General features: G+C 38.5%; 1 protein-coding gene across 1 annotated transcript in view; it reads left to right on the top strand.

The window, feature by feature from the left end:
- The window catches only part of LOC122817598 (colorectal mutant cancer protein-like), a 212,937-nt gene that overhangs the window by 2,999 nt on the left and 182,810 nt on the right, over window positions 1–27,128 (top strand). Inside the window, exons 2-5 of the mRNA XM_044090636.1 lie at window positions 2,605–2,762; window positions 22,878–23,017; window positions 24,844–25,010; window positions 26,727–26,936. Coding sequence (XP_043946571.1) covers window positions 2,605–2,762; window positions 22,878–23,017; window positions 24,844–25,010; window positions 26,727–26,936 — 675 coding nt within the window. The remainder of the gene's footprint in view (window positions 1–2,604; window positions 2,763–22,877; window positions 23,018–24,843; window positions 25,011–26,726; window positions 26,937–27,128) is intronic.

Here is a 27,128-nt window from a genome sequence, read left to right as displayed (position 1 = left end):
GACAGAACATTCTGCATTCTGTCTTGGACCTGACAACAACTAGAAGATCCATTCACCACATCTGCCCTGCCCTAATGAAGTAAGTTTCTAGGGTATATTCATTCTCTTATATCCATTCAGAATATAGTAAAGCTTAGTTTAGATATTTTTCTTTATTTATTTGAGACTGTCCTGCAATGTTTTAAATATTTCCTGTGATTTTGAACTATGATGTCACTGTGAATATATATTTAGTTTTGTCTTGTTCTTTTATTATTTATTATTAAATATATTTAAACCTTTCATCATGGCTGATCTGTGTAGAGGTATTTAAGTTTTAAGAGTACTTGCTTATTTATTTGATGACACTGTGCTCCTAATAGCTTTACTCTTGGTCAAACTACCATTTGTATTAGTATTAATATTACGCAGTAAAATTGAACACCCTTTGTTAAGGGACTTAAAGTAGCTGATAAGGGGTTCTGGTGGCAGTGATAACTACCTTATAGTTTGGGCAGAAGGAGGCATAGCTAGTAAACCTGTGCCAGCCTTTCCTAGGTGTGTGTGTGTGTGTGTGTGTGTGTGTGTGTGTGTGTGTGTGTGTGTGTGTGTGTGTGTGTGTGTGTAAAACAAATCTCTAAGAGTGTGTGTGCCAGCTACTTGGGCAGGGACATGAATCACTGGTTGGACAGAGAGAGTGTTGGAGGACTTGGCTTTGAACCCTGGCTAAGGATTCGACTCTATAGCTGTGCCAGTGGGGAGTCTTACTGGGGATCTGGAGAAAGAGGGAGAAACCAGCCCCGGACTGACTGTGGTCTCTGTGTGCTCTTAAGGGAAATTTCACTTGATGCAGAGAGAGCTGCATCTGGAAATACTGTGTGTGTACTTGCTATCCTTGCAGTGAATGTCCCGCACTGTTGCCAGTGGTGAAGATTGAGGCTTCTTGATTACTGGTTGTCAGTGGTGGGGTGTCACACCATCATCATCATATCATCACATCATCCTAGAATACTCTTTGAGGTTGTTCCTAGTATCAGTTTATTCACCTACCAGTGTAATACAGAGAACCCTGTCACACTCTACTAACAGTGCTAACCAGAGTGCCCTGTGAGTCATGAATATTGCACCTCTGTGAGTTACTGAGTTTAGAACTTGAATTCCAGTGCAGACATGTGTACAACATGTTTTACAGGGTACATTTTCAATATATCTGTGTTACTGTAACTATGATATTTCTAAAGGACTACTACTTTGTGAGGAAAGAAGAGACTCTTAATGTTGCCTCTGAATTTATCAGTGATGAACTTAATGATGCTAATCAGAAAGGATCAATCATATTATCAAGAGCAGTATTCCAACAGATGGAGTCCCCAAAATCATCAACAAAGAATTAGTTGCAATGAATCACTTAAAATCTACTCGCTTTCCTTGATGTGTACAGCTTATTCCATATTACCGCATGCACATTTTACCTTCTGTGCATTCACTAATTTCCATTCTTCTTTTTTTCATTGCCTAATCCTTGATTAACACCTAGCCTCTTTTCCTCTTTCCCCTCATTGAAACCCTTTTATTCTCTCCTATTTGAGCAGATGAGGCCCGATTGGGGTTGGGGGTGGGGTGGGATGAAAACCAAAGGATGAGCTTCTCTCATCCTTGTAGGACTGTAATTTTAATCTAAACCTTTCTTCCCCTTCCCTCTTTTGATCTGCAGGTGCAGTGAAGCACTGAGTCCATAGCACAGGTACATATCTTCACACACTTGCATCCTGGTTAGAGTGCCTGCGCACTTATTTTCAATTGCAGCAGTGCTATAATGTCCTATGTTTATATGGCATGACTCCAGCTGACATAGTCCTCACAATATAGATGATCCAAAATGTACCACTCCCACACATCTCTCCTGAGCTATTCCTCTAGCCCCAAGGCCCAAAAATTGAATTTCATCACTAAGTCCATACTCAGGGCTCCTTCCCTCTGTGTGCCATATAGATGTCTTTATATACAGTGATTATTGCCTTATTTGTAACTGTATTGTTATGGCTTCAAACCTGTATTCCCTGGGCCTTTCCAGAAAAGGGCATTTTGTTTAGTGGGATTTGCCTAGTCATATTAAATCAATAAATCAGTGAAGGCTTTAAATGTTCTGCTGATACTGATTGGAAACTGATAAGTGACATTATTCTGACAGCAAAAGAAACATATTCAAGAAGATATCAATTGAAGCTAAGCCAAAGTTAAGCAAGTTTTTTTACAGGTCAAAACATCAACTGTGGAGACAGAAGTGGTAGTGAGAAGGGCCAACATGAATTAGAGCAAAAGAAACTGGATAGGTTATGGGGGCTGAACTCATAAGTCAATATTTCTGTGACTAAGCACTTCTTCTCCATGTGGTTAAAACCTGATGATGTACACTGAGGTCCTTCTACAAGCAGAAGTAACTCTGTGTACATGTAGAGCCCTTATCATCTCCAGGACCAGTGACAAAGTTACAAAAGTTATGCTTGTTCTCTATCTACATATGATGGGATAACAGTCTTAAGATGATGTTCACATTCTGATTTTTTTTTCAGAAGATGAAGAATAGTAGAAGACCAAACTGTTATGCATTTGTTTGCTTTTCAGTGTGACCCAGACCCCATTGTGAGTGACGATGACACCGATAGTGCAGACGACACAGATGAGCGGGCTATGCTACGTTATGAGGAGCAAATTACAGAACTGCTAGTTACCATAGCAAATCTGAACAGAAGGGCTGAACATCTCCAACAGAAGGCCATAAGGTATGTTCCTTAGGATTGTTATTGTGGTAGATTGCTGTATAGTATTTTGGTGGATTGCTAAGTAGTACTTTGGTGGCGTACTATATAGTACTTTGGTGGATAGCTATATGGTACTTTGGTGTACTGCTATATAGTTCTTTGGTGGATTGCTATGCTGTACTTTTTCCTAGATTTCATTAACCGGAAAACACCCAACAGATACAAGTTTTGACTTTAACACTGACCCAAGAGTTCTGACCTGTCAGATTGAGTTGTAGGAGTACAGTTTGCAAGTGAAAGTTGTGGGATGAAACCCGAGTGCAAAAGCTGCTTATTATTTGCAACCTATTGTTCTGCTACCATACCAGTGATCAAATTTATCGCTTTTAAGTATTTAAAGTCACTACTGTATATCAGAAAGAAGCACATCTTAACTCCATTATTCATTATTTTCCATCCCTAGTCCAGTCTTTTTGAAATCAAACTAATTTCTTCTTCATGCATAGACCACAAATCCATATGTGGTACTCCAGGGCATGGCGTTCTCAGTGTTCTGTATTGAGGAAGATTTGCTGAAGAAGTTCTGTTATCAAATAAGTTTGGGTTTCTGTTTTCAAAAGAAAAAACGAAAAGAAAGAAAAGAAAAGAAAGTTAAACTTTCTGCTGTCTGTGGTGTTGTTTAGTGACACAGGGGTAGAGAGGACAAGCATGGAGGGCCTTAAATGTCCTGCTTTATGATACCTGTGTTAAGAAATTAAAGAGGGGATATAGAGATCAGGGTGAGAGGGCATGGGCCAGAGCCCCACATCTGGGGATACACGGTTTAAGCTAGGCTCTTACTTTGTTTCCATGGCAATCAGACAGGCTGGAAAGGCAGTGTAGTTGGTAGGTCAAGAGTTGGTTGGTTCAGAATCAGTATTACAAAGTAGACCTTTTTACTACCTTACATTCTTTTCCTCTTCTGCCCTAGTTAAGATAACCCTACTAAGGCAATATATTATATATTGACTGTACCATATATATTTGTTCCCTTCCATAAATTTTCATTAAATCCCAGATGTATGTTTCCTGTCCATAATGTCTTCTATGAAAGATCTTTTTGGAGACCATAATATTACCCACAAGCATCAAACCAGTTTTCATATCTACAACATATAATCTGATGGTGTTCTCCAATCACAGCGTGAAACCTCAGCGTGAATTATACTAACCAAGACAAGAAAAGTCCCAGCACCAAATCATGTAGTTTTTCACTTTTTAATGACTTTTTTTCTTGATTGCTCCCCTGTAACAACCAGTCTTTGCTTCTAAGCAGATAGCAGTGTTGAAATTACTCAACCCTTTTGGCCCTTTCTCCATGGCCTTTCATTTTCTTAGCAACCTTATGTGAGGTAGGCTGTCAGAGTCTTTGCTGAAGCCCAGATGTAACCCATTTATAAGACTTAATAAAAATTAAGGAATGTGCAACCAGAAAGGGGAGAAAGAGAGACCTTTTGGCTAGAGAGCAAGAAAATAGAATAGAGAGGGGGGGGGGAAGTGAAATAGTGCGACATTGAAAAGAAAGACATCTACTGTTATGGTTATGCTCTTACACAACTGTACTATGTCCTTCCTTTTCACTGTTGCAGTATACCTTAATAAAGGGAGAGTATAAGAGCTACTGAAGAGGATGGGAGGATGAAGCAACAGAAGAGCCCTCCAAAAGCAAAAAAACACATAGGATGGCCCTGGCAAATCCATCTCTGGTCGTACAAAATACATCTAACTTGTAGTGTTTAATAAAAGCATGTACGGAAGTAGCAGCTTCCAAAATGGATCTACCAGCACCCAGACCCTTGAAAAAATAACAGAAGAGGCCACCACCCTGGTACAATGAGTATAACCTGAAGAAGAAAGCTGTTTACCATGAAAAGAATAACAAAAGGAAATGGCCTTACAGATCCAAGAGGAGATGGTTTACTTAGAAAGAGCTAAACCCAATTTTTTGGTAAGAAAGGAAACAAAAAGTTGATCATATTTCCATCCAAAACAATATCGGCTCTGCCTATGCAAATATAAAGTATGCAGAATCCTCTCACCGCTATTATGAGGTGAAGGGAAAACAGGAAGGAAGATGAACGGACTGATTTAATGACATATAATTGACTACCTTGGGCATAAAGGAAGGACTGGTGTTAAAGAAACACTGTCTCTGAGAAAAACAGAAAAGAGTGAACTACCATGAGGGCCTGAAGTTCAGAGACTCTCTTAGCAGAAGTAAATGCCAGCAACATAACAGTCTTCCAAGTACAGAATTGCAGAGAAGAAAAAGATGCAGGTTCCAGAACAAAATTAAGGTCCCAAGAATGCAGAATGGGCTTTCTTGGGGGCATAATATGAACAACACCTTTCAAAAATTGTTAACTTCAAATCTAAAGGAAAATGGCAGATTCAAAGGCAGACAGCCAGAAATGGTTGACAAATGAACTTTAACAGGTGAGTATGCCAGACCAGAATTCAGAAACTCACATAAATAGGAAAACAACAGTAAGAATACCCACTAAAAGAGGGCCTGTTCATGATTGTGACACCAAACAGAAAACCGTTCCCACTTAGCAACATAGGATTTCCAGCAGTGACTTTTCTGAAGGATGCCTTTCAAAAACTATTTAACTTCAAATCTAGAAATCTGGAGGAAAATGGCAGATCCAAAGGCAGACAAGCAGAAATGGTTGACAAATGAGCTTTAACAGACGACTATGCAAAACCACACTTCAGCAACTCATGCAAATAAGAATGGACAGCAGGAATACCCACTAAAAGACAATCTTGTACATGCTTGTGACACCAAATTGAAAATCTTTCCACTTGATAATGTATAATTTTCTAGTAGTGGGTTTTCTGGCCTCCTGCAAAACCTGAAGCACCTCTTCAGAAAACTGGTATCAAAAAGGAATCAAAGCGATATCATCAAAGGGTCAAATGTAGGGTGAGCAGATGAAGGTGAATGAGAGAGACCTGATCCTGTATGAGGATATCTATCCTGTGAGGTAGCTTGGGATGATTGTCCTTGGCCAGATATAAGAGAAGGAGGAACTGATGCTGTCTGTGCCAAAAGGGAGTTACCAACAAGAGTTTGGGCCTGTCTCACATGATCTTGTGTAGGACCTTGGGCAACAAAGGAAGAGTGGGAAAACATGCAGAAATATCAGTTTCCAAGAAAAAGACATGACATCTACTTTCCAGTCTTGATTACTTGGCACTCTGAAATAGAACATGGGAAGTTGCCTCTTTAGAGGGGAGGCAAAAAGATCTTTTTGAGGAGTACCCCACTGAAGGTTATGTAAGGGAAGACCTCCCCATGAGGCATCCATTCAAGAGGATCTGTCCTAGACTTGATCCAACTGAGAGCCACTAGGTTGTGTTCTGAGGGAATGTAAACTGCCTGAAGGATCAGATGATACCTAACAGCAAACTCCTAAACAGTGAGAGCTAGTGTGCAAAGAAGGTATGACTTTGTGTAGTATTGCTTTTTTTTACATTGCACATGCCAGTGGTATTGTCTGTGAAAACCATGTGAGGACCCAGAACCCAGAGGGAATTCATGTTTTAAGAACTAAAAGCAAAGCTTTTATCTCTTTGATGTTGATATGGTCCTCCACTTGCTGGGGAGACCAAACTCCCTGGACGCTGATGATGTTGGAAGAAGCCCTCTATCCCAGATCTGAAGTGTCTGTGTAAAGCTTATAAGTGGGGAAAGGAGCTTGAAAAGGCAGGCCTGGATTCAGAGATATTTGATGAGTCAACCACAGAAATTCCTGTTTGAGACACAGCAAGAGAGGAATGGGAAATTCCAGAACAAAACAATCTCTAGACAAATTTTCTTCAGATACCACTGAGTTAGAACTCAAGAGCCTGAGAAGCAGAAGAAAAGAAAAGGTATCCAGAAAGGGTTTCAACACTGGAGGGACTGTAGAAGAGATGGGAGAGTCCATCTGTAAAATGGCATAATACTTCTTTTTGGAACTCAAGCTGTAAGTGTTCCACCATTTTCACTGTGGTATCCCCAAAATAAAGTTCCTCAACAGGAGAATCAGGAGAAAGAGTATCATCATCCTCCATCAAGAGCAAGAATGGAATTCTTAAATTCAAACTGAAGCAAGAGGGGAATGGATCTGAAATGAATAGGTTAGTGATTCTTCTCCAGAATCCAAAACCACATCTTCATCAGAGGAGTCAGACTCCTGAAACCTTTTAGATGAAGTGGAAGAAAAAGGAACAGTAGAAGGCACTGACAACCTTTGGGGAAGTGTCAAGGCCATAAGGGCCTTGCATAGACCTTGAATGAAATCCATCCACTCTTTATGTGGATCTTTGGCCACAGGAGCCACATGGTTAAGCTTCTCTGCCCTAATAAGTTTGGGGGGGGGTAGAGTCAGAACCAAACCAAATACACGCAAAGGAGACAAGGTGCACGGATTAAACCATAATGTAAAATCCAAAAGAAAAAATCCAGCAGCAGGAGAAGTTACAAATTCAATCTTTAAATATATTTATTAGGGCAAACTCAAAAAAATCCATAAGCAGCAAACCGGTTTCGGCTGAGTAATAGCCTTCTTCAGTGCATTAATGTGAATAGACAGTTCCACATGCTTATATAAGAAAAAAAGTCAGAAGAATTGATTGCAAACATCCATTATTTAAACAATTAAGCAAATTAGCTTAACTCATTCAGGCCAGGACTAAATAGTGCACCTAGCCTGATAATCCATCCTGACTCTTTTTGATTTAAAATAGAATGCCGTCCTGATTTACATGTTTTGTTACATTCAATTCTGACAATTATAGTAAATGTAAACTTAGCAGTTTTGTGTTTCAAAGTATGTTTATATAGTGCATTAGATAACCTATTGTTCTTGATATCACTTACATGTCCACTAATTCTGAATCTAAAAGGTCTTAATGTTTGCCCTACGTAAAATGCAGAGCAAAGACAGGTAGCTAAATAGATTACCCAATCGCTACTACAGTTCCCAAAACATCTGATGTCATAAATTCTGGATGTATTTTTACTAGTTCATAGGTTCATAGGTTCATACTAGGCTATCTGCCCTAGGGCATTTATAAGCCTAGCCAGAATGTGTTTGGCTTTCGCCACCCATTTTAAATTTATTTTGCTATGCCCTTTTTCGAGGTTAGTATACTGTGCCTCTGTCTAACAGTGACACAGAAGTGATACCCGGGGTAAACCTATGATCTCCTATCCACTCATCAAGATTCCTCTTGAAGAGAGTCAATGAGGGACTCTGCCTAACATGGACTGGGATTTTATTCCAGAGTGAAGGGAGCCTCTGGGTTATGAATCTGTCCCTCCAGCATGTCCTATTTATTTCAGTGCTGAGGTTCAAGTCTCTCGAGTGCATAGCTCAATGGGATTTGGATTTTCTGAGGTGCAGCATGTCCATTAATTCCGGGTTGGACATGGCTTTATATGTCAGGCACAGATCGCCTCTGAACAGGCAGTATGCCACTGAGTAGAGCTGGAGTTTCTTTAACCGGGCAGCATATGGCATCTGTTTGAGCCCTTTGATCCTCTTGGTGAGGTACTTTTGGGGTCTTTCCAGTTGCTGCAGGTGTCTGGTAAGGTACATCCCAAAAGGGCATTATACTCAATTATGGGCCTGATGAGGGATGAGTAAAGAGGCACAATGACCTCCCTGATCTAGATGTGAATCCCTTCATGATTAGGTGGGCTATATAAAATGTTTTTCTAACCACTTTGGCCACGTGGTTGTCAAATGAGAGATTGCTATCAACTTGGGTCCCCAGGTCCCTAATTACTTCTTCTGTACTTAATGGATTACCACCTATGTGGTAATTTGTGGGCACTTTGTTTTTGCCAAAGGGGATGACTATACACTTTTTGGCATTTAGCTTGAGGCCATGGCTCTGGCACCAGTTGTCTGTTTCTATGAGGCCCTTTTGGAGGATGCTTGTGTCGGCTGGAGAGTCGATTATGGTGCCCAGTTTGCAGTCATCTGTGAACTTGGTCAGCCACAGTCCTTCCGTGTTGGTCTGTACCTCCGAGAAATATATACTGAACAAGAGAGGTCCCAGGACTGAGCCTTGTGGGACACCACTTGTAACTGGTTTGGAGTCTGGCATGGCTCCAGCAATTCTAACCATGTGGGTTCTGTCCTTCAGCCAGTTTGCAATCCATCTAGTGACATAGGGGTTTATATTTAAGCTGGTGAGCTTATCTATAATGCCCGAGTGGGGTATTGTATCGAAGGCTTTTGCGAGGTCCAGGTAGGCTGTGTGGACCACCTTCCCCTCGTCAATGGCCTTGGTGACTGTTTCAAAGAAATCAACCAGGTTTAAGAGGCAGGATCTGCCCTTAACAAAGCCAAACTGGGTAGGATCCAGTGTTTGTAGGTCCCCAATAATCTTTATTTATGAGGTCCATGATGATCCTTTCCATAGCTTTGCAGACCAAGCTAGTCAGGCTTATGGGGCGATAGTTTCCAGTTTCCGTTGAGGCACCACCTTTATGGAGAGGGACCACTGTTGCTGCACGCCACTCTTTGGGCACATATCCTGTAGTAAGGCTGAGATTGAACAGTAGTTTTATGTTTGGGTTTAGCTCTTCTTGGAGTTCATGTAGGACGCAGCCCGGGACACCATCCGGTCCCATTGATGCTGTGTTTTTTTGCTTTGGAGAGGACGGCTCTTACCTGAGCATCTGAGATGTCAGGGGGGCAGCACTCTGCTGGGATAGATATTTGCCCTTTTGGTGGGGAGGGGGGGGGAAGTTTGTGCTGAACCTGTCAGCTAGGATGTTGGCAATGTCTGTGGGTTCGGTGTATTTTTTGTCATTTTGGACTAATTCTGAGCATATCTGGGAATTACCACCCAGGTTCCTAACATAACTAAAGAAAGCCTTGTGATTATCCTTAGTGTCCTGTGCAATTTTTCTCTCGAAGCTGGCCTTAGACAATTTTATGTGTGCCCGTAGTTTTTTGCTAATACTGATCAGTGATGCCTTCCCTTTTTGGGATTTTGCTCTATCATTTAGTAGCTTCCTCCTTCTATTGTATAGTTTGTTTATGGCTGGGGTCCACCAGACAGGACATCTGCCTTTGGAGGATTGGGTCTTGGTTTTATTTGGGATCGCATGATCCATGCATTCCTGAAGGTGTTCATAGAATGCGTTTATAAAGGATTCTGCGGTCTGGGCTGTATTTTCCACAGGCCGGGGGCTTTGAAGGATTCCACCTCAGTTTTGAGGAGTGTGAAATTTGCTTTAGAGAAGTTTTTCACTGTGGTTGTCTGGGCAGGGGTGGGGCCGGGATGTGAATATCCAGTGAGATTAGTTTATGGTCTGATCTTACCAGTGAGGGATACACTTCTGGTCTGGAGCATAGAGTCCCCATGTTGGTGATGATCAGGTTCAGTATGTTTTCCCCTCTTGTGGGAGTGGTAACAAGTTGTTCCATAGCATTTGAGTTTATAAATTCTAGGAACCTTTGGGCTAGGGTGTTGGAGCTAGAGTAATGCTCCCAGTCTATGCTTGGGTAGTTGAAGTCGCCCAATATAATGGTGTTTGGAGAGACCTTCATATTTTCCAGTGTTCTCAGGAAGGCCGAGTGGGGTTCCTGGGTTTGGGAGGGTGGTCTGTAGCAGGCTATAAACTGGAAGGCAGTTTTACCCACTGTTAGTTGCACATGGATAGTCTCTGATGCTTCGTGCTTTGCTTAGTAAACTCTTTTGTTTTGACTATGTTTACAAGCGTGGCAATGACCACAGGCTATACAGCCTGACAATCTATCTCCAAACAAAGTGGTTTGTTGTTTGGTCGGCTCAGTATGATGTTTGTAGTGTGTGAAATATGAGTTGATGGTTCTACCTCTCCAATATGAAAATGAACAGCGAGGTGTAAGACAATTGCCTTGTTTTTCATGGGCCAACAAAATATCCCAATGATTGTTAATAATGTCCCTAAACCAATGTGTGTTACATCCGAAGGTAGTTACTAGCCTAATGGGTTGTGAAGTTTGTTTTGTAGAAATGGTTTGGTCCCTATATTGTAATAGTTGACTTCTGTCCTGTTGGTCAACAAAACTTTGTGCCTCATTCAAAGATTCTGCCTGATAACCTCTATTAAAAAATCTTTGGGTAAGATCATATTGGCAGGACCTATGAGATTGTTCAGAGGAACAAATCAGTTTAATACGTAGATATTGAGATTTGGGAATGTTTCGGATGATGTGGCGTGGGTGATGGCTAGAAGCATGTAGTAAGGTGTTGTACTGTGGAAACTTTCTATATACCTGTGTTTCCAATGTGTGATCCATCTGTCTGGTAATAGAGACATCCAAAAAGGTGATATTGTGACGTTCAATACTGAGTGAATTGGATCCCCCATTTGTTTTCATTGAAATATTCTATAAACTCCTTGGCATAGAGCACATCACTCTGCCATACCATCCAACAATTGTCCAGATAGCATCTCCAAATATCTATCTGGTCCAAGAACATGTTGTGATTGTCATCATATATCACTTGTTCCTCCAGATATCCCATAAAAAGGTTGGCATAGATGGTATCAAAGGATGTTCCCATCGCTGTACCTTGCACCTGCCAATAACACCTCCCATTGAAATAGAAAATATTTTTGGACAACACATGAGCATGGGTGAAGTCAGAGCCATGCCTTACTTCAACAAGAGAGTCAGGGACTTCTTCCCTAACAAGTATCTGGGAATCCTCCCATCCCTTCAGAGATAACAACAGCTCCCCCTTCTTGTCTGTAGCACATGTATGATCAGCCTCAGCGAAAATGTGGGTAACCAACCTCTATTGGCCACCATCTGGGTCACGACAGATAACTAGCATCAGAACCAGATGGTCCTTGGGTTCTTTCATCCAAGCTGATGTAGACATCTGATTCAGGTTAGACAGCAGAAGTCTCTAAATGTAGCTTTTTTGGACAGCTTCTTAAGATTTGGCTGAATGTCCAAGCAGGTGGATTCAGAAGCCACAGTTCCCTCAGCTAGCAACATCAGATGTTTGTTCTCTAAATAAACCACAAGAGATGACAGATGGCTATGAAGGGTCTTGGGAACAAAATAATGACAAATTTCACTGTGTAAGAATCTGCACGTAGTCAAAAAGGCACTTGTTCTGTCTGTCTTTATGGTGAAACTGCTTTCTACACTTACATTTCCCCTTTCTGGATGGCATGTAAAAAGGTAACCCAACAAAAAAGAAAGAAAGAAGGAAGGGAAAGTCCCCAGTAAGGTATTTATCTTTTATAGGCATGGTAGCTGAGAAAACATGATGAACAACTCACAGACCAAATTCAAAAAAGTAGTGTTTGGATTCGCAGCAAAAACGTTCTGAGGATTAGGCACATGTATGTCACTTATATACATTACATCTTGGACATAGGACATACAGTGCATATAAAAAGTGTACACACCCCTGGTAAAATACCAGGTTTTTGTGATATAAAAGAAATGAGACCACAATAAATTATTTCAAAACTTTTCCCACCTTCAATGTGACCTATAACCTATACAATTCAATTGAAAAACAAACAAATCTGTTAGGTGAAAAATATAAAAAATAAAAAATGTACAATAAACTGGTTGCATAAGTGTGCACACCCTTTAATTAATACTTTGTTGAAGCACCTTTTGATTTAATTACAGCATTGAGTCTTCTTGGGTAGGAGTCTATCAGCATGGCACCTCTTGACTTGACAATATTTGCCCACTCTTCCCTGCAAAGAAGACAGTGTGCATGAATGCATGTGTGAGTGTGTATGCCACTGCATTATATCCGTTTAAAAGAAGAGAGATAGGTTTCCCTGCAAGCTATTAACTCTTATATAATTAGCTTGCAAAATTGTGACCTCAGAAGGCCAATATTACTCAAAAGCAAGCAAACTTTGTAAAAGAAAAATGTGTAAAAAAAAAAGCATTTGTATAAAAAAAAGCATTTTTGCAAGGGATGAGCTTCTAGCACACCCCCACTACTTTTGTATACCAAATTCAAAGGTCACTCTATCTTGGAGATGAGCCTAATCACTGGTATGCCACAAACTTGATATGTCAAGACATTTCCTGGTAGTTGTACACTAGTGATCACAAATAAGGTTGCTGCTCATTTGTATTCTGCAAACAAGCTTGACTCTAAAAAAAAAAAAAAAAAAAAAAAATATATATATATATATATATATATATATATATATATATATATATATATATATAAAATACATATGTGTTTATATATATATATATATATATATATATATAAAATACATATTTTATATATATATATATATATATATATATATATATATATATATATATATACACATATATATGTTTTTCAAAGATTCAAAGAAACTTTAATGTCATTTAGGACCATACAAGTGCAGTCTAAACAAAATTACAAATGTCAGCTCACGAGAGAAATGCAGTGCAAATAATATAGATACAGTGGTATCAGAGAATAACATAAGAAAGTAAATAACACTTATGACATGCAAGAGGTAGTTCACATTACATAAACGCACTCAATACCCATTATCCAATGATAAATAATGAAAAATAAATACCCACCACCAAATCCTTTCACCGTTAAGATGGAGAATAAATAAAGACTAGTGAATAGCAGCTATTTAGTTACCATATTTCACTTGTTAACCTTAGACATGACTCAGTATAGCCATCATATTGCATAATAGTAATGCTAATAGTAATACTGGCGGTAATTGCTCAATGCAGCAGGATTAAATGAAAAAAAGAGGCTTCATTGTGTCAGGTATTATGGTTGGTGTCTGAGTTAATAAGCCCCACAGCTGTAAGATACAAACTGTTCCTGAATCTGGTAGTCCTACAGCAGAAGCTGCGGTACATCCTTCCAAACACAAGTTGTGAGAACCTGTTGTGGGCCAGATGGGTTGAATCAGCTACTATTTTGTATGTTCTTTGTCTTGCTCTTGTAAAGAAAAGCTCCTGAGTAGAAGTGAGGTTTGTGGCCAAGATTTTCTCAGCTACCCTCACCACCCTCTATAATTTCTTCTTCTCAGCAACTGTGCAGTTGGCGAACATGCTCTATATAGTGAGGCTGCTCTTGCTAGCTCCCCTGTAAAAAGTGGTAAGAGTAGAAAGTGGGAGCCTGCCCTTTTGGGGCTTTCTCAGGAGGTGAAGCCTCTGTTGAGCTTTCTTGACTATATGGTTGGAATTAACAGTCCAGGAAAGGTCAACTGAGATGTAAAGACCCAGGAACTTGGTTGTTTTGACTTTCTCTACTACCTCCCCTTTGATAGTGAGTGGTTGGTGAACTGTTGCCTTTCTCCTGAAATCCATAAGTATTTCTTTGGTCTGATTTACATTCAGGTTCAGATTGTTCCAGTCACACCAGGCAATCAAAGTGTTCACCTCATCCCTGTAGTTATGTACATCCCCACCACTAACGAGACCCACAACTGTGGTATCATCAGCAAATTTTGTAATACAGTTTGAGTTATGTTTTGCAGTACAGTCATGGGTGAGAATGGTGAAGAGCAAGGGGCTGAGCACACAACCTTAGGGAACACCTGTATTCAGGATTATGCATTGAGAGGTGTTGTTTCCAGCACATGCCCATTGGGGTCTACCAGTCAGAAAGCCAAGAGTCCAGCTACATAGGTGCTTGTTTATCCCGCATTTCATGAGCTTATCCACCAGTTGCATTGGTATCACAGTGTTGAACGCAGAACTGAAGTCGATGTACAGCAGCCTTACATACAGTGGATATAAAAAGTTTACACACCCCGTTAAAATACCAGGATTTTGTGATATATAAAATGAGACCACAATAAATCAATTCAAAACTTTTCCCGCCCTTAATGTGACCTATAACCTGTACAATTCAATTGAAAAACAAGCAAATCTCTTAGGAGGAAAAATATAAAAAAATAAAAAAATGTATAATACGCTGGTTGCATAAGTGTGCACACCCTTAAACTAGTACTTTGTTGTATGTGCACACCCTTAAACTAATACTTTATTGAAGCCCCTTTTGATTTAATTACAACATTCAGTCTTCTTGGGTACACACCAACCATCCATTAAAGAGACTCTGATTAACCCCAAATAAATTTCAGCTGTCCTAGTAGGATTTTCCTGACATTTACTCAGTTGCCTGCTACAGCAAAAGCCATGGTTCGCAGAGAGCTTACAAAGCAGCAAGGGGATCTCATTGTTGAAAGGTATCAGTCAGGAGAAGGGTACATAAAAATATCCACAGCATTGGATATACCATGGAACACAGTGAAGACAGTCATCAAAGAGTGGAGAAAATATGAGACAACAGTGTTATTGTAAAGAACTGGAAGCCACTCCAAAATTGATGAAAATACAAGATGAAAACTGGTCAGGGAGGCTGCCAAGAGACCTACAGCAACACTAAAGGAGCTGCAGGAATTTCTGCCAAGTACTGATTATGTACTGCATGTGACAACAATCTCCCATATTCTCCATATGTCTGGACTATGGGGTAAGGTTGCAAGAAGGAAGCCTTTTCTTACACAGAAAACATCCAGGCCTGGGTAAAATTTGCAAAACAATACATCACGTTGCCCAAACGTATGTGGGAAAATGTGTTATGGTCTGATGAGACCAAGGTTGAACCTTTTGGCCACAATTCCAAAAGGTAAGTTTGGTGCAAAAACAACACTTTGCATCCCCAAAAGAATACCACCCCCACAGTGAAGCCATGGTGGTGGCAGTATCATGCTTTGGATTGCTTTTCTTCAGCTGGAACTGGGGCTTTAGTCAAGGTGGAGGGAATTATGAACAGTTCCAAATACCAGTCACTTTTGACCTAAAACCTTCAGGCGTCTGCTAGAAAGCTGAAGATGAAGAGGAATTTCACCTTTCAACATGACAATGACCTCAAGCATACATCCTAATCAACAAATGAATGGCTTCACCAGAAGAAAATTAAAGTTTTGGAATGGTCCAGTCAGAGCCCAGACCTAAATCCAATAGAAAATCTGTGGGATGACCTGAAGAGGGCTGCGCACAAGAGATGCCCTCGCAATCTGACAGATTTGGGGCACTTTTGCAAGAAAGAGTTGGCAAATATTGCCAAGTCAAGATGTGCCATGCTGAGAGACTCCTACCCAAGAAGACTGAATGCAGTAATTAAATCAAAAGGTGCTTCAACAAAGTATTAGTTTAAGGGTGTCCACACATAACAAAGTATTAGTTTAAGGGTTTGCACACTTATGCAACCAGCATATTGTACATTTTTATTTTTTATATTTTTTCCCCGTAACAGATTGTTTTTTTTTTTTTTCAATTGAATTGTACAGGTTATAGGTCACATTAAAGGTGGAAAAGTTTTCAAATAATTTATTCTGGTCTCATTTTTTTATATCACAAAAACCTGGCATTTTAACAGGGGTGTGTAAACTTTTTATATCCACTGTAGTTGTTCCCCATTCCAGGTGTTTTAGTGGAAGGTGTACAGTGACTGATATCACATCTGCAGTCGATCTATTTGCCTGTTATGCAAAATGGAGAGGACTGAAGGACTTAGGCAGACTCACAGATAGATGTTTCCACACAATCCTATCAAAGCACTTCATGACATTTGAGGTTAAGGCGACTGATCTGAAGTCATTGAGGCAGGTAGGGTTGGGTTTCTTCAGAAGTGGGACAATACTTGTTTCCTTGAAATGCGAGGGAACTTTCTCCATAGCAAGGGATGAATTGAAGATGTCTGTCAGTACCAGACATACCTGATCAGCACACTCCTTCAACACCTTGCCAGGTATGTTATCTGGTCCAGCAGCCTTCCTAGGATTCACCTTCTTAAGATGAAGTCTTATCTCCTCAGAGTTTAAGGCGAGCACTATCTCCTCTTTGTCAGTGTTTGTTTTGGAAGGTATGGTGGTGTTTTTCTCCTCAAATCTGCCAAAGAAGTAGTTCAGTTCATTCACGAATTCCAAGCTGTCATCACATTGGGGTGTTTTGGTCTTATAGTCCATGAGCTGCTGTATCCCCTGCCATAGGCTTCTTGTGTCCATCATGTCTTGGAAGCAGATCTGAATTTTTCTCCCATACTCCCTCTTTGCCTCTCTGATGCCCTTTTTCAAATATGACCTTGCCGCCTTTAACCTTTCTTTGTCATTTGCCTTGAAGACTGTCTTTCTTTCCCTCAGTTGCTCGTAGATATTCCTAGTGAGCCAGGGCTTCTGATTAGCTCTTACAGTGATGGCTTTTGTGGTGGTTACATTCTCCATACATTTATACAGGTAAGAACTGATTCAGTATAGGTGCCTATGTCTAACTGGAGGCTGTGTGTAGGCGCTTCTTTGAAGACCTCCCAGCAGGTGGTATTGAAACAGTCCTGAAGGAAATCCATGGACCCTCCTGCCAGACTCTGATCTGTTTAGTTGTCAATTTTGCTCTGATCAAAGTCATCTTATAGGCAGGCAGAAGCAGGATGGCAGTGTGATCAGAGTTGCCTATGTTGGGGTGCTTCAAAGCTTTAAAGGCTTCTTTAATATTGCTGTAAGCTTTGTCTAAGGCATTCTCCCCTCTGGTGGGGAAATCCACATACTGATAAAATTGGGGTAGCACTTCCTTAAGGTCACCTCTGTTGAAATCATCCACTATCACATGTGCAAATTCTGTGTTTCTGCTTTGTAGCTCACAGATAATATTATGGAGTTTATTTTGAGCATCAGTGGTGTTAGCTGTGTGTGTGTGTGTGGGGGGGGGGACATACAATGCTGTGACATATATACCACTGATTTCTCTTAGTAGATAGAAATGTCTGCATTTTAGTATCAATATTTCCATATCTTCAGAGCAATATGATTGAACCAGCTTACAGTCTTTGCACCATCTGTTACTAACATAGATGCATATACCACCACCTTTAACTTTACCACTCTGTGCTTTACATCTATCTGCTCTAAAGAGAGTTAGCCCATCTACGTTCACAGCAGTGTCATTAGTGTTACTATGTAGAAAGAAAATGAACAACTATATATATATATATATATATATATATATATATATATATATATATATGTATATAAACTGCAAAATTCATGGCATGAGAAAAACATTTGGGACAAAAGTGAATGGCAATGAAAACTGGTAAAACTATATACAATCCAACCAAAAGAATCCAGCACTCCAAAAATCCAAGACATATCTATTTATCGATTCCACAATCATACCTGATGAAGCCCACAACTGACCCAGGGTTTCACCCAACGGCTTTTTCAGTGTTGTGGGAAAACCCACTCACATGAATAAATAATCCAACCAATCAACCTTTAACCAAACATCAGCCCTGGTAATGGGATTGTTTATGGACTGTAGGATAATGCCTGGCTTATATCTATAAATTAAAATGTATAAATGTAAAACTTAACAGATGGGACTTTAAGGACATCTGTATATCAGAGGCTTTTTCAGAAAAATTCTCCTTTGCGAGTGGAGAGTCATCATTCTAGACATGTTATGGACAACATTCCAGTATCACAGTTTTTAAGATTAAAAGGTTAGCGGTATAAATTTTTAGTCCTATGTTTGTACATCCAATAACCAACAGGATATATACTTTCTACAGCCATGCCGAATGTAATACTACACATGTTTCTCTTGCAACCTGTGTGAAATGTTTTTGTTTTTATGTAGGAAAATGTAGCTGGAGACTTAGATAATGTATTGTTGAACATAAGACAGACATATGTAGGAACATCCAAAAACTCTGAGTAAACATATTTTAGACACTGACACTGGTCATGAGTTGAAAATTAGGGTAATTGATACAGTGCAAAAGCATGTTAGTGGTGGCGATATTAATATTCTAGATAATAATGAATATAGTTGGATTTTAAGATTGAAGGCTGATTCAAAACCTGGCCTAAACAGTGCTGTCAGTATCAAACCTGCTTTAGTCAAAAAACAAATGCAATACAATTGATTCACAATGCTTATAATGAAATTAGCATAGATTGTAGTATTATTTATTGGTATTCAGTTTTAGTTATAATTTATTGTTTTGTGTTTTGACTGCTGTAACATTTTATGCATTAATTGTTGTCTTGATTGTAAGCTATGCTTTATTGTTTGGCTGTGGTCATGTGCTGTCTTTGAATTTTATATAAATTATGTTATTGTCTTTGAGCTGTATTAGCATTGAAGAAGGGTTTTTACCCAAAAGCTTTGCATCCTATATTTATTTTGTAATAAATAGCTTGGCGTTTCTGAAGTTGGAGTTTTTTGTTTCATAGCATTATTTCTTCTCTGACACTGGTCTACCACTGTGTTTCCTTTTTTTGTGTTTAAACTTACATGCCCAGTATTTTTTGTTTTTTTGCAGTCTTCTCCAAATGGTAGATATAGTTATCCAAAACTAATACAGCTTTTCCTTTTTGAGATTTGTATGTTGTATAGACATGCCCAATACTTTCGGATTTGTAAGCCGTTACATCCACCCTGTTTGTAAAGTGGTACGTTGTATGTCATATAGCAGACTTAGTTCTTTTTTGTAGTGGTGCTATTTACTAAAAGTAAGTAACTTATTTTCGGTTATTTGACATTCATTGTTTCAAACTGTCGTTCTTATGCAGTTTCGATAAATTATTCTTCCCAATTTTGGATTCGATAATATGGTATTTCAAACATTTGAAGTATACCCACACACACACACACACACATATATATATATATATATATATATATATATATATATATATATATTTACATTTATCAATCTCTCAGAAACCACTATACATCAAAAACATGGGCTAAACTCTTGGGTAGGCTTACATAAGGGCCTCTAAACTCTTGGGTAGGCTTACATAAGGGCCTCTGGGCCAGTAGCCTAGTAACCTCCTACACTGGCACTCTATTTCACATGCACTGTCTGACACCCTCAGCACTTGCAAAACTTTTTAACAAAATAATTTTTTTGCAGGGGACAAGCCTCTCTCCTCCCCTACACTCCCTGCTAATTATATATACTAGCTCCATGATCACACAAAATCGGGTAAAGGGAATATTCTCAAAGTTAGAGAATTGTGTGATCCTGCACTTCTGTTTAGTTAACCAAAAATGGTTGACTAAACAGTTGTCAACCAAACACCAACCGAAGCATTTGCACATATATATATATATATATATATATATATATACACACACACACACACACACACACACACACACACACATATATATATATATATATATATATATATATATATATATATATATACATATATATGTTGGTAAGTTTTGTTACTAGAAAAGTCTGACTGGGTAGAAGCCCATTTTTAGTGGTGGCCCAGGGAGAAAAGCTCCAAATCATTACAAAACATTTTAAGAACAATAGTCTTACAATCTTCAAAAATAAAACAAAAAGATCTGCAGTTTAAATAATTATAACAAGTTAGACAAAAGATAAAAGCATTTGTTAAGAATCAATACAAGGTATATGAAATCATTTAATATTTAGAAAAATGTTAGTTTGTAGAGAAATTAAAGGTAAGTTAGTGTAATACAGAAAGGAATTATAACATGAAGTGAGGGGAAAAACAGGCGTACAGTATATCTAGAAAGTCAAGGAAGAGAATTAGATAGCAGTAAGGAAATAAGTGAAGAAGGAAGAGTAATGAGGTGTAAGGAATGAAAAGGTGCTTGTTCACATTTAGGGATATTTTATCCTGGTTTTTAGCAAGAACAGAGCCAGATTTTAGCTAGGAAGTCTTTCAGAGTGCTTTTGAAAGATGGGAGGAGGGTGTAGACCTGATTGCTACAGATAAGGAGTTCCAGGCCTTAGCAACCTTGTATGAGTACAGACAATACCCAGCAGATTTTTTAGGTTTTAGACAGACAGGAGTTTTTGGTCAGTAAATCACAAAGACCAACTAGGAACATAGTTGTCTAGAATGTTTTTTTTAGTGCTGGACATGCAGATGGATGCTGGATAATTTTATAGGTGCTAAGAAGTTGTATACATTTTAGTTGATGTGGCAATTCTAATTGATTTAATTTTAGCAACTTTGTTAGAGCACTGTTCAAGTTTTAATTTTTGTAAAGCCTGGAGGTTAGTAAGGATGGGAGTGCAATATAGAAGAGTGGGGAGGAGATAAGTAGTGGCGAGTGTAGTTTTAGTTGTGCCTGACGTCTTTAGCTCTGTAAAGCATCCCTAGTTTTTGATGAGTTTTTCTTATGCAGTTTTGTGTATGCAAGTCGAGTGTAAGTTTATCATCCACTATCACCCTTAATAGTTTGCTATGAGAAGTGACTTCAATGGTTGTATTATCAAGTGAGAATACTTTAAATTTGTTTTGTTTTTTTCATGAGAGAAGGATTTGGGGAAAAAAGTAATAGTTTGGTCTTTTTGGGACTGAGCATGAGTTGTGAGTTACAAAGTCATGTTTCAGTGGCTGTTAAAGCATCCTGAGTAATTTTTTGGAGGTGTACTACATTGTCAGATGTGCAAATAAGAGTGGAATCATCTGCGTATTGTATTAGGGTGGTCTGGTGTGTGGAAGTATAGAGGGCATTGGTATAAATGTTAGAGGAGAGGACCAAGGACAGAGCCTTGTGGTACACCAGTGGTGACTGGGAGTTAAGGAGAGAGTGTGGAGTGCCATTTTACTGACTGATACTTATTGGACAATAGCTTTTGAACCACAAAAGAGAGGCCTGAGAGAGACCTAGTTAGGGCATTTGAGGAAGACGTTTGCTGTGATAAACTGTATTGAAGGCTTTAGACAAGTCTAGAGATAAGGACAGTATCTATATAGATTAGAAGGACAGTGCTAGTACTATGGAAGGATAGAAGCCATGTTGTGTAGGGGATAGGAGTTTTTCCTGTAGGAGATAGTCTAGCAATTGTTTTTAAATGCATTTTTCAAATATTTTGGTAAGGGGAGATAAGATTGCTATGGGTCTAAAATTATTAATGTCTGTTGAATTTCCTCCTTTGTGCAGAGGGATAATGTGTGACTTTTTCCAGAGAGAGGGAATGTGGGATTCACAGATTGACCTATTTATAAGGATTAAGACAGGATAGGTAATGCTATTGGCTGCTATTTTAGGTATTTACTTGTATATATGCATACATATATAGATACAAATATATGATAGACAAAAGGATGGGGCAGTTTATAAAAGAATCTTTCAAGTACCCTTCTGGAATTAATAAACTCCAAGCAGGCAACACCATTCAAAAGAAATAGATTTTATTTACTTATGTTTCATTTATGGAGCTATTCAACTTGATTAAGGCACACTTTTATTAGAGGTCTTGGGAGAAAGGCTCTACATAAAAATGTTTTTATTTATTTATCTGTTTACCAGGAAAGTCCGACTGGGACAGAGCCTATTTTCAGGGGAGGCCTGGGGAGAAACATTCCAGACTTATGTCTTTGGAATGTGGGAGGAAACTGGAGCACTTGGAGGAAACCCCATTAATGCAGGGAGGACATGCAGACTCTGCACAGAAGGCACCCCAACTGAGAAATGAACCAGAGAACCTCTTGCTGTGAGGTGTCAACACTAACTGAGCACCACTGTGCCACTGCACATAGGCATAAACTATACAATTATACAAAGGTAGCAAAAATAATAATAATTTCACAAGTAAGTCCAGGATCATACTACAGAAAAAAATATCTGAGACAGGTATAGCAATAGTGATAGCCTCTTACTACTGTAGTTATGGACTGCAATATCCTATGGCCTGCAGTTGGGCTAAGAGGATAGTATAATCAGTGAAATACTTAAACGTTTGCATACTTGAAGTAATTTCTTTAAAGAGTTTTGTTAAAGGAAAGTAGATTGCTGGATGTTTGGAAAAGCTTTTGCAGGGAAAATAAAGAATCAGAATCAATAGCTACATTCAAGAACTGTGTTGGGCAGATACATAACAGTTGGTACTGAATAACAGTGAATTATGCTTTATTTGTTAGGGAATGTGATGGAAAAATGAGGTTGGCATATACTCCTGTGTGGTAACGGATTCTGTGTTTCTGCATTTCACTGAAAATTTAGTTTGATGTGCAGATATAATGAGTTTCTGAACACAAAACCTAGGCATTTTCCTGATTCTTTTTTTTTGTTATTACAGAAACAATACTAAGCGCATGAACCAAAGTTTAAAACAGACTTCAAGTCAGCCAGTGTCTACTGGAGAGTCTTCAGATGATAAAAAACTTGACCAGGCTTTTGTCTGCAACACTGAGAGCAAACATTCTTTGGGGAATACTGGTAAGGATAAATATTCCCATGATCCCTCAGCCAACTTACAAAAATAAATCCTTTACTGATTACATTAGGTCTTTATCACTAACAAATCTTTTTGCAATAATTTCAATCCAGCTGATTTTTTTTTTTACCTTTGCTTTGCTCCCACTTCAAAACATGGTACTGTTCCAAGTTTCTGCTTCTTTTGCTGGATTTATTCTCAGTGACTTTAAATATGAGCCACTCTGATCAGAGCATGGAGACTAGTCTTCTTGTAAATTGTAGAAATGCTTTAAAGTCTCAGGAAGAAAGTTTCTTAGGAGACGAGAAAAATATTATAACTGATCATATGAAGGATACCATTTTAAAAGACCATGCATTTTGATATTTTTCCTTTGGTGTTGTAGTTCATTACATTTATTTTACTTTTGTCGTATTTCTGTTCATCTTTTTGGCTTGTTCATCCTTACAGTGACAGCCACATACGATCTTTAGTTCCTATCCCCATTTTATCCTTTGTTTATTGTTTATGACTAATCAGAAACTGTGTAAAGTGAGTGCCTGTTGACTCGTAAGAGATGCTTCTATTCATGTATGAACTGACTGTGGTGCTAGTTATTATTTATTTAGTTAGTTTTATTGATCATTTGTTAACCAGGTAAGTGGAATGATTCACAGACCTTTCTAGCCAGGACTTGGGCCACAAAACATACATATATGTCACCCCTCTCTCAGATTTGTGGAAAGAGAATAGAAGAATTAATTTTTATCTAGCCTTTACCAAGGTTTGTGTTTTACTTGCCATGATGAGAAGTAACACTTAGGCAGCATGCATCAGGATGAAATTTGCTTTTCCATTCCTTATGTAAACATGTCAGATAACCACTAATCATGGTGCGCAGTGATGTTTTTACATCATTTTGAGTATCATAGCACTGAATGCATCTGGAAAGAAGGTACTAGTGAACTATTTGTATAAAAAAAATTAGTCAGAAAACATTCAAAAAGTGCTTTTCTTTACCTTTTGTGTGTCCTTACAAGTCCCAAACTCCTGATAGTGAATTGTATTTGCATGTATAAAACACCAAAGGGTTTAACAGATATAAACTGGAAAGAAAAAAAAAAGTTAAGTTATGGGAGTGATAGTGAGGTAAATGGATGGTTAAATGTGTGCTGGCTATTTTAATGCCAAAGCTTGAGTCCAGCTTTATGGTGTCTCAGAATGCAGCCCCAGATGCTATTCAGATGACCTGAGTTCAAATACTGAAACAATGGGGAAGACGGGTGGGGGTGTGAATAAATGGCTGATGCCAGCTGAACCACCCTGGAGGGAGAAATTGTGACTCAGCTCACACTCAGAGTATGCCCGTGTGGAGGCTGAAAAATGAATTTTTAGTTTGTTTACCATTCAGGCAGTAACTTGGGGGTAGGGAGACATGAGCAAGTCAGCATCATGTGTGGGTATGCCCGGCTTCCTGGCATTTAAATTTAAATGGGGGATGTTGGCCTTAGGGTCATGATTCATTGAGGTCATTCTGTTCCTGAACAGGAATGGCCCATCTGTGTTTAGAATTATTTTAGGATTCAGCCATTCCAACTACCTTCTTGCAGGAGTAGAAGGGAGAGAGGGGAAGGCACAAGCTGATAGAGACAGGAAGGGTGTCAGTGAGAGAGGGTGGGGACAAAAATAAAGTAATGAAAAAGAAAATACTAAAATGAGTAACATAGCTAGACTTTGTTTCAACGTAGAACAATGTTTATTTGGGTAAATGTGGGTATTTCAGTGACGTCTCTAACAAATATTACATTTGAGTTGTTTCATTTACCTTTTTAATGTTTTCATTGATTAGAGAGTCGAAAAGACTTGTTTGCAGAACTGCAGAGGGTGCTGACATCCCTGGAGGACTTGGTGCATGTTCGGGAAAACTTAGGAGGCGTAGCATTCAGCTGTGAAGGAGCTGAGGAATACATTTCACGTTTAAATACAGCCAAAGAGCAATGGTGTCACACAATGAAGGTAACTAAATGGCATGCTTGACAGGCTGTGGTAAAGGGGGATGGGAAATAAATAAGTTCTTCTCATGTGTTAATGAAACTTTAGCCACAAAAGCACCCTCTGCTGCTTTATGGATCTGTTAGTAGTCAACCATAAGCTTATAAAAAATTAAGATGTTGCTTTTTAGTGCTTATCTATAAAGCATTCATTACCACCTCTTGGATAAGCTGCCTGCTGTATTTAAAATAGTGTGAGGAAAGGATCTGTACCCACATGGCCCTGACTGGAATAAAGCAGCTAACAGACATCAGATAAATTATTTAATGTGCACAAACATTCAATTTATTTTATTTGTTTTTTTTTGACTGGGGAAGTTTGACTGGGCAGCCCTTTTTCAGTGGAGGCCTGGGTAGAAAAGCTCCAGCACTTTTACATGGTTCAGTTGCATATTCAAAATTACATTTTGATACAAGTTCCTTTGGAAATAGTATTACAGTTTGTATTTTGGAACAAAGAAGGACAATATGGTAAGTTGCCAATTAAAAATTAGTCACAATTATAGTACATTTTACTTGTTGAATGCCTTGTAAAAGAAAACAGCATTATTAATTCAAGTGGCATATGGATAATTATAGTTATTTAGCTACAAGGGTTTACTTGTAGCCTTGATAATAAGGTTGATACTGTGGTAACTGGAAAAATAATGATAGACTCAGAAATAAACCGCTCCAACGTCAAGCAAAAACTTTATTAAAGCAAAGCTTTTGGGTAACAACCCTTTTTCAATGCTAATACCATTACACAGAATAAACACCATTTAAATAAGAGCAAACAAGTATCACATGACCACAGCCAGCATATCACATAACACTGCATAATTTTTTTTTTAAATACATTAAATATTTTATTGTTTTATTCTTACTAAAACAGGTTTAATACTTACAGTATTGTTAATACCAGGTTCAAACTCTGCACATAATCTAATAATCCATTCATAATCTTTATTTTCAAGAAAATTGCTTAAATCACCCCCCTCCCCCCAGTTCCTTTCACTACTATGTCTATTACCCTAAATTTAAAACAATGGTTCTCACCATAGTTCATGATATGTGTACTTAGAGCATTCTTGTCATTTCTCCTTCTTATATCTGATTTATGCTCAATATTTCACTCCCTCAGCCTTCTGGTGGTTCCCCCACATAAAATGAAAAACATTGTACACAAGTAGAGAGGTAAACTAATAGGATTATTAGATTATGTGCAGAATTTGAACCTGGTCTTAACAATACTGAAGTATTAAACCTGTTTTAGTAAGAATACAACAACAAAATATTCATTGAGCTGGTTTTATTCAACTAAGCAAGGCTCATCAGAATAGCACTGATTTGGTTTGGTTAACTGAGTGAAATTTATTTTCAACTCCGTGCTGTTTTTTTTTTTTTTGGCATTTTTATTGTACATGAAGTCAAATGAAACTGTACATTTTTTTTTGCTTTGTGTTTTTTTATTTTGATATTCCTAAAATGTCATGTGCCATGTTACTCTATACAGTAATTTGTGAAAAAAACAATTTACTTCTAATAATCTAACTTCATCTTGTGGAACATATGCTAAACATTTCTGAAGTACAGAATGTTCTTCCTCAGAAGGCAGTAACAGTAACAATTTTAAATTACATTGTCAAGTTTTAACATTTCTATAAGAAAATAAAATGTAGCCACTTACATTGTTTCCAAGGCTCTAGAAGACCTAGAGAAAGAGCTTGGTTTATTGCCCTCTCTGGAGCCCTTGTCTGAAGAAAACAATCAAAGGCAGGAAGAAAGAGCATCTTTGAGGAAGAGAAATGCTGTGTTAAGGACTCTGGTGAGAGAAAAAGAAGAAGACTTACGAAAATCCAAAATAACACTCTGTACCTTCCATGAGGAGCGAGATAAACTTCATCAGAAGGTGAGGATTTGAAAAAACACAGAACAAATACCTTGTCTTGTTTATAAGTATGGTAATTAAAAAGCACAGGTCACACTCCTTGTGTTGTTTATAAGTACAGGGAAAATCACATATGCTCTCCTAGGTGACGACCTGAAGCTGACTGCTGCTGTGGTAGGTAAATGATCAGGAGAGATCAGTGTAATTTTGTGA

The sequence above is a fragment of the Protopterus annectens genome, chromosome 13.part0, assembly GCF_019279795.1.
Source record: "Protopterus annectens isolate FY-2018-M chromosome 13.part0, PAN1.0, whole genome shotgun sequence".
Classification (NCBI taxonomy): Eukaryota; Metazoa; Chordata; order Ceratodontiformes; family Protopteridae; genus Protopterus; species Protopterus annectens.
This window is presented reverse-complemented; position numbering and strand designations above follow the sequence as displayed.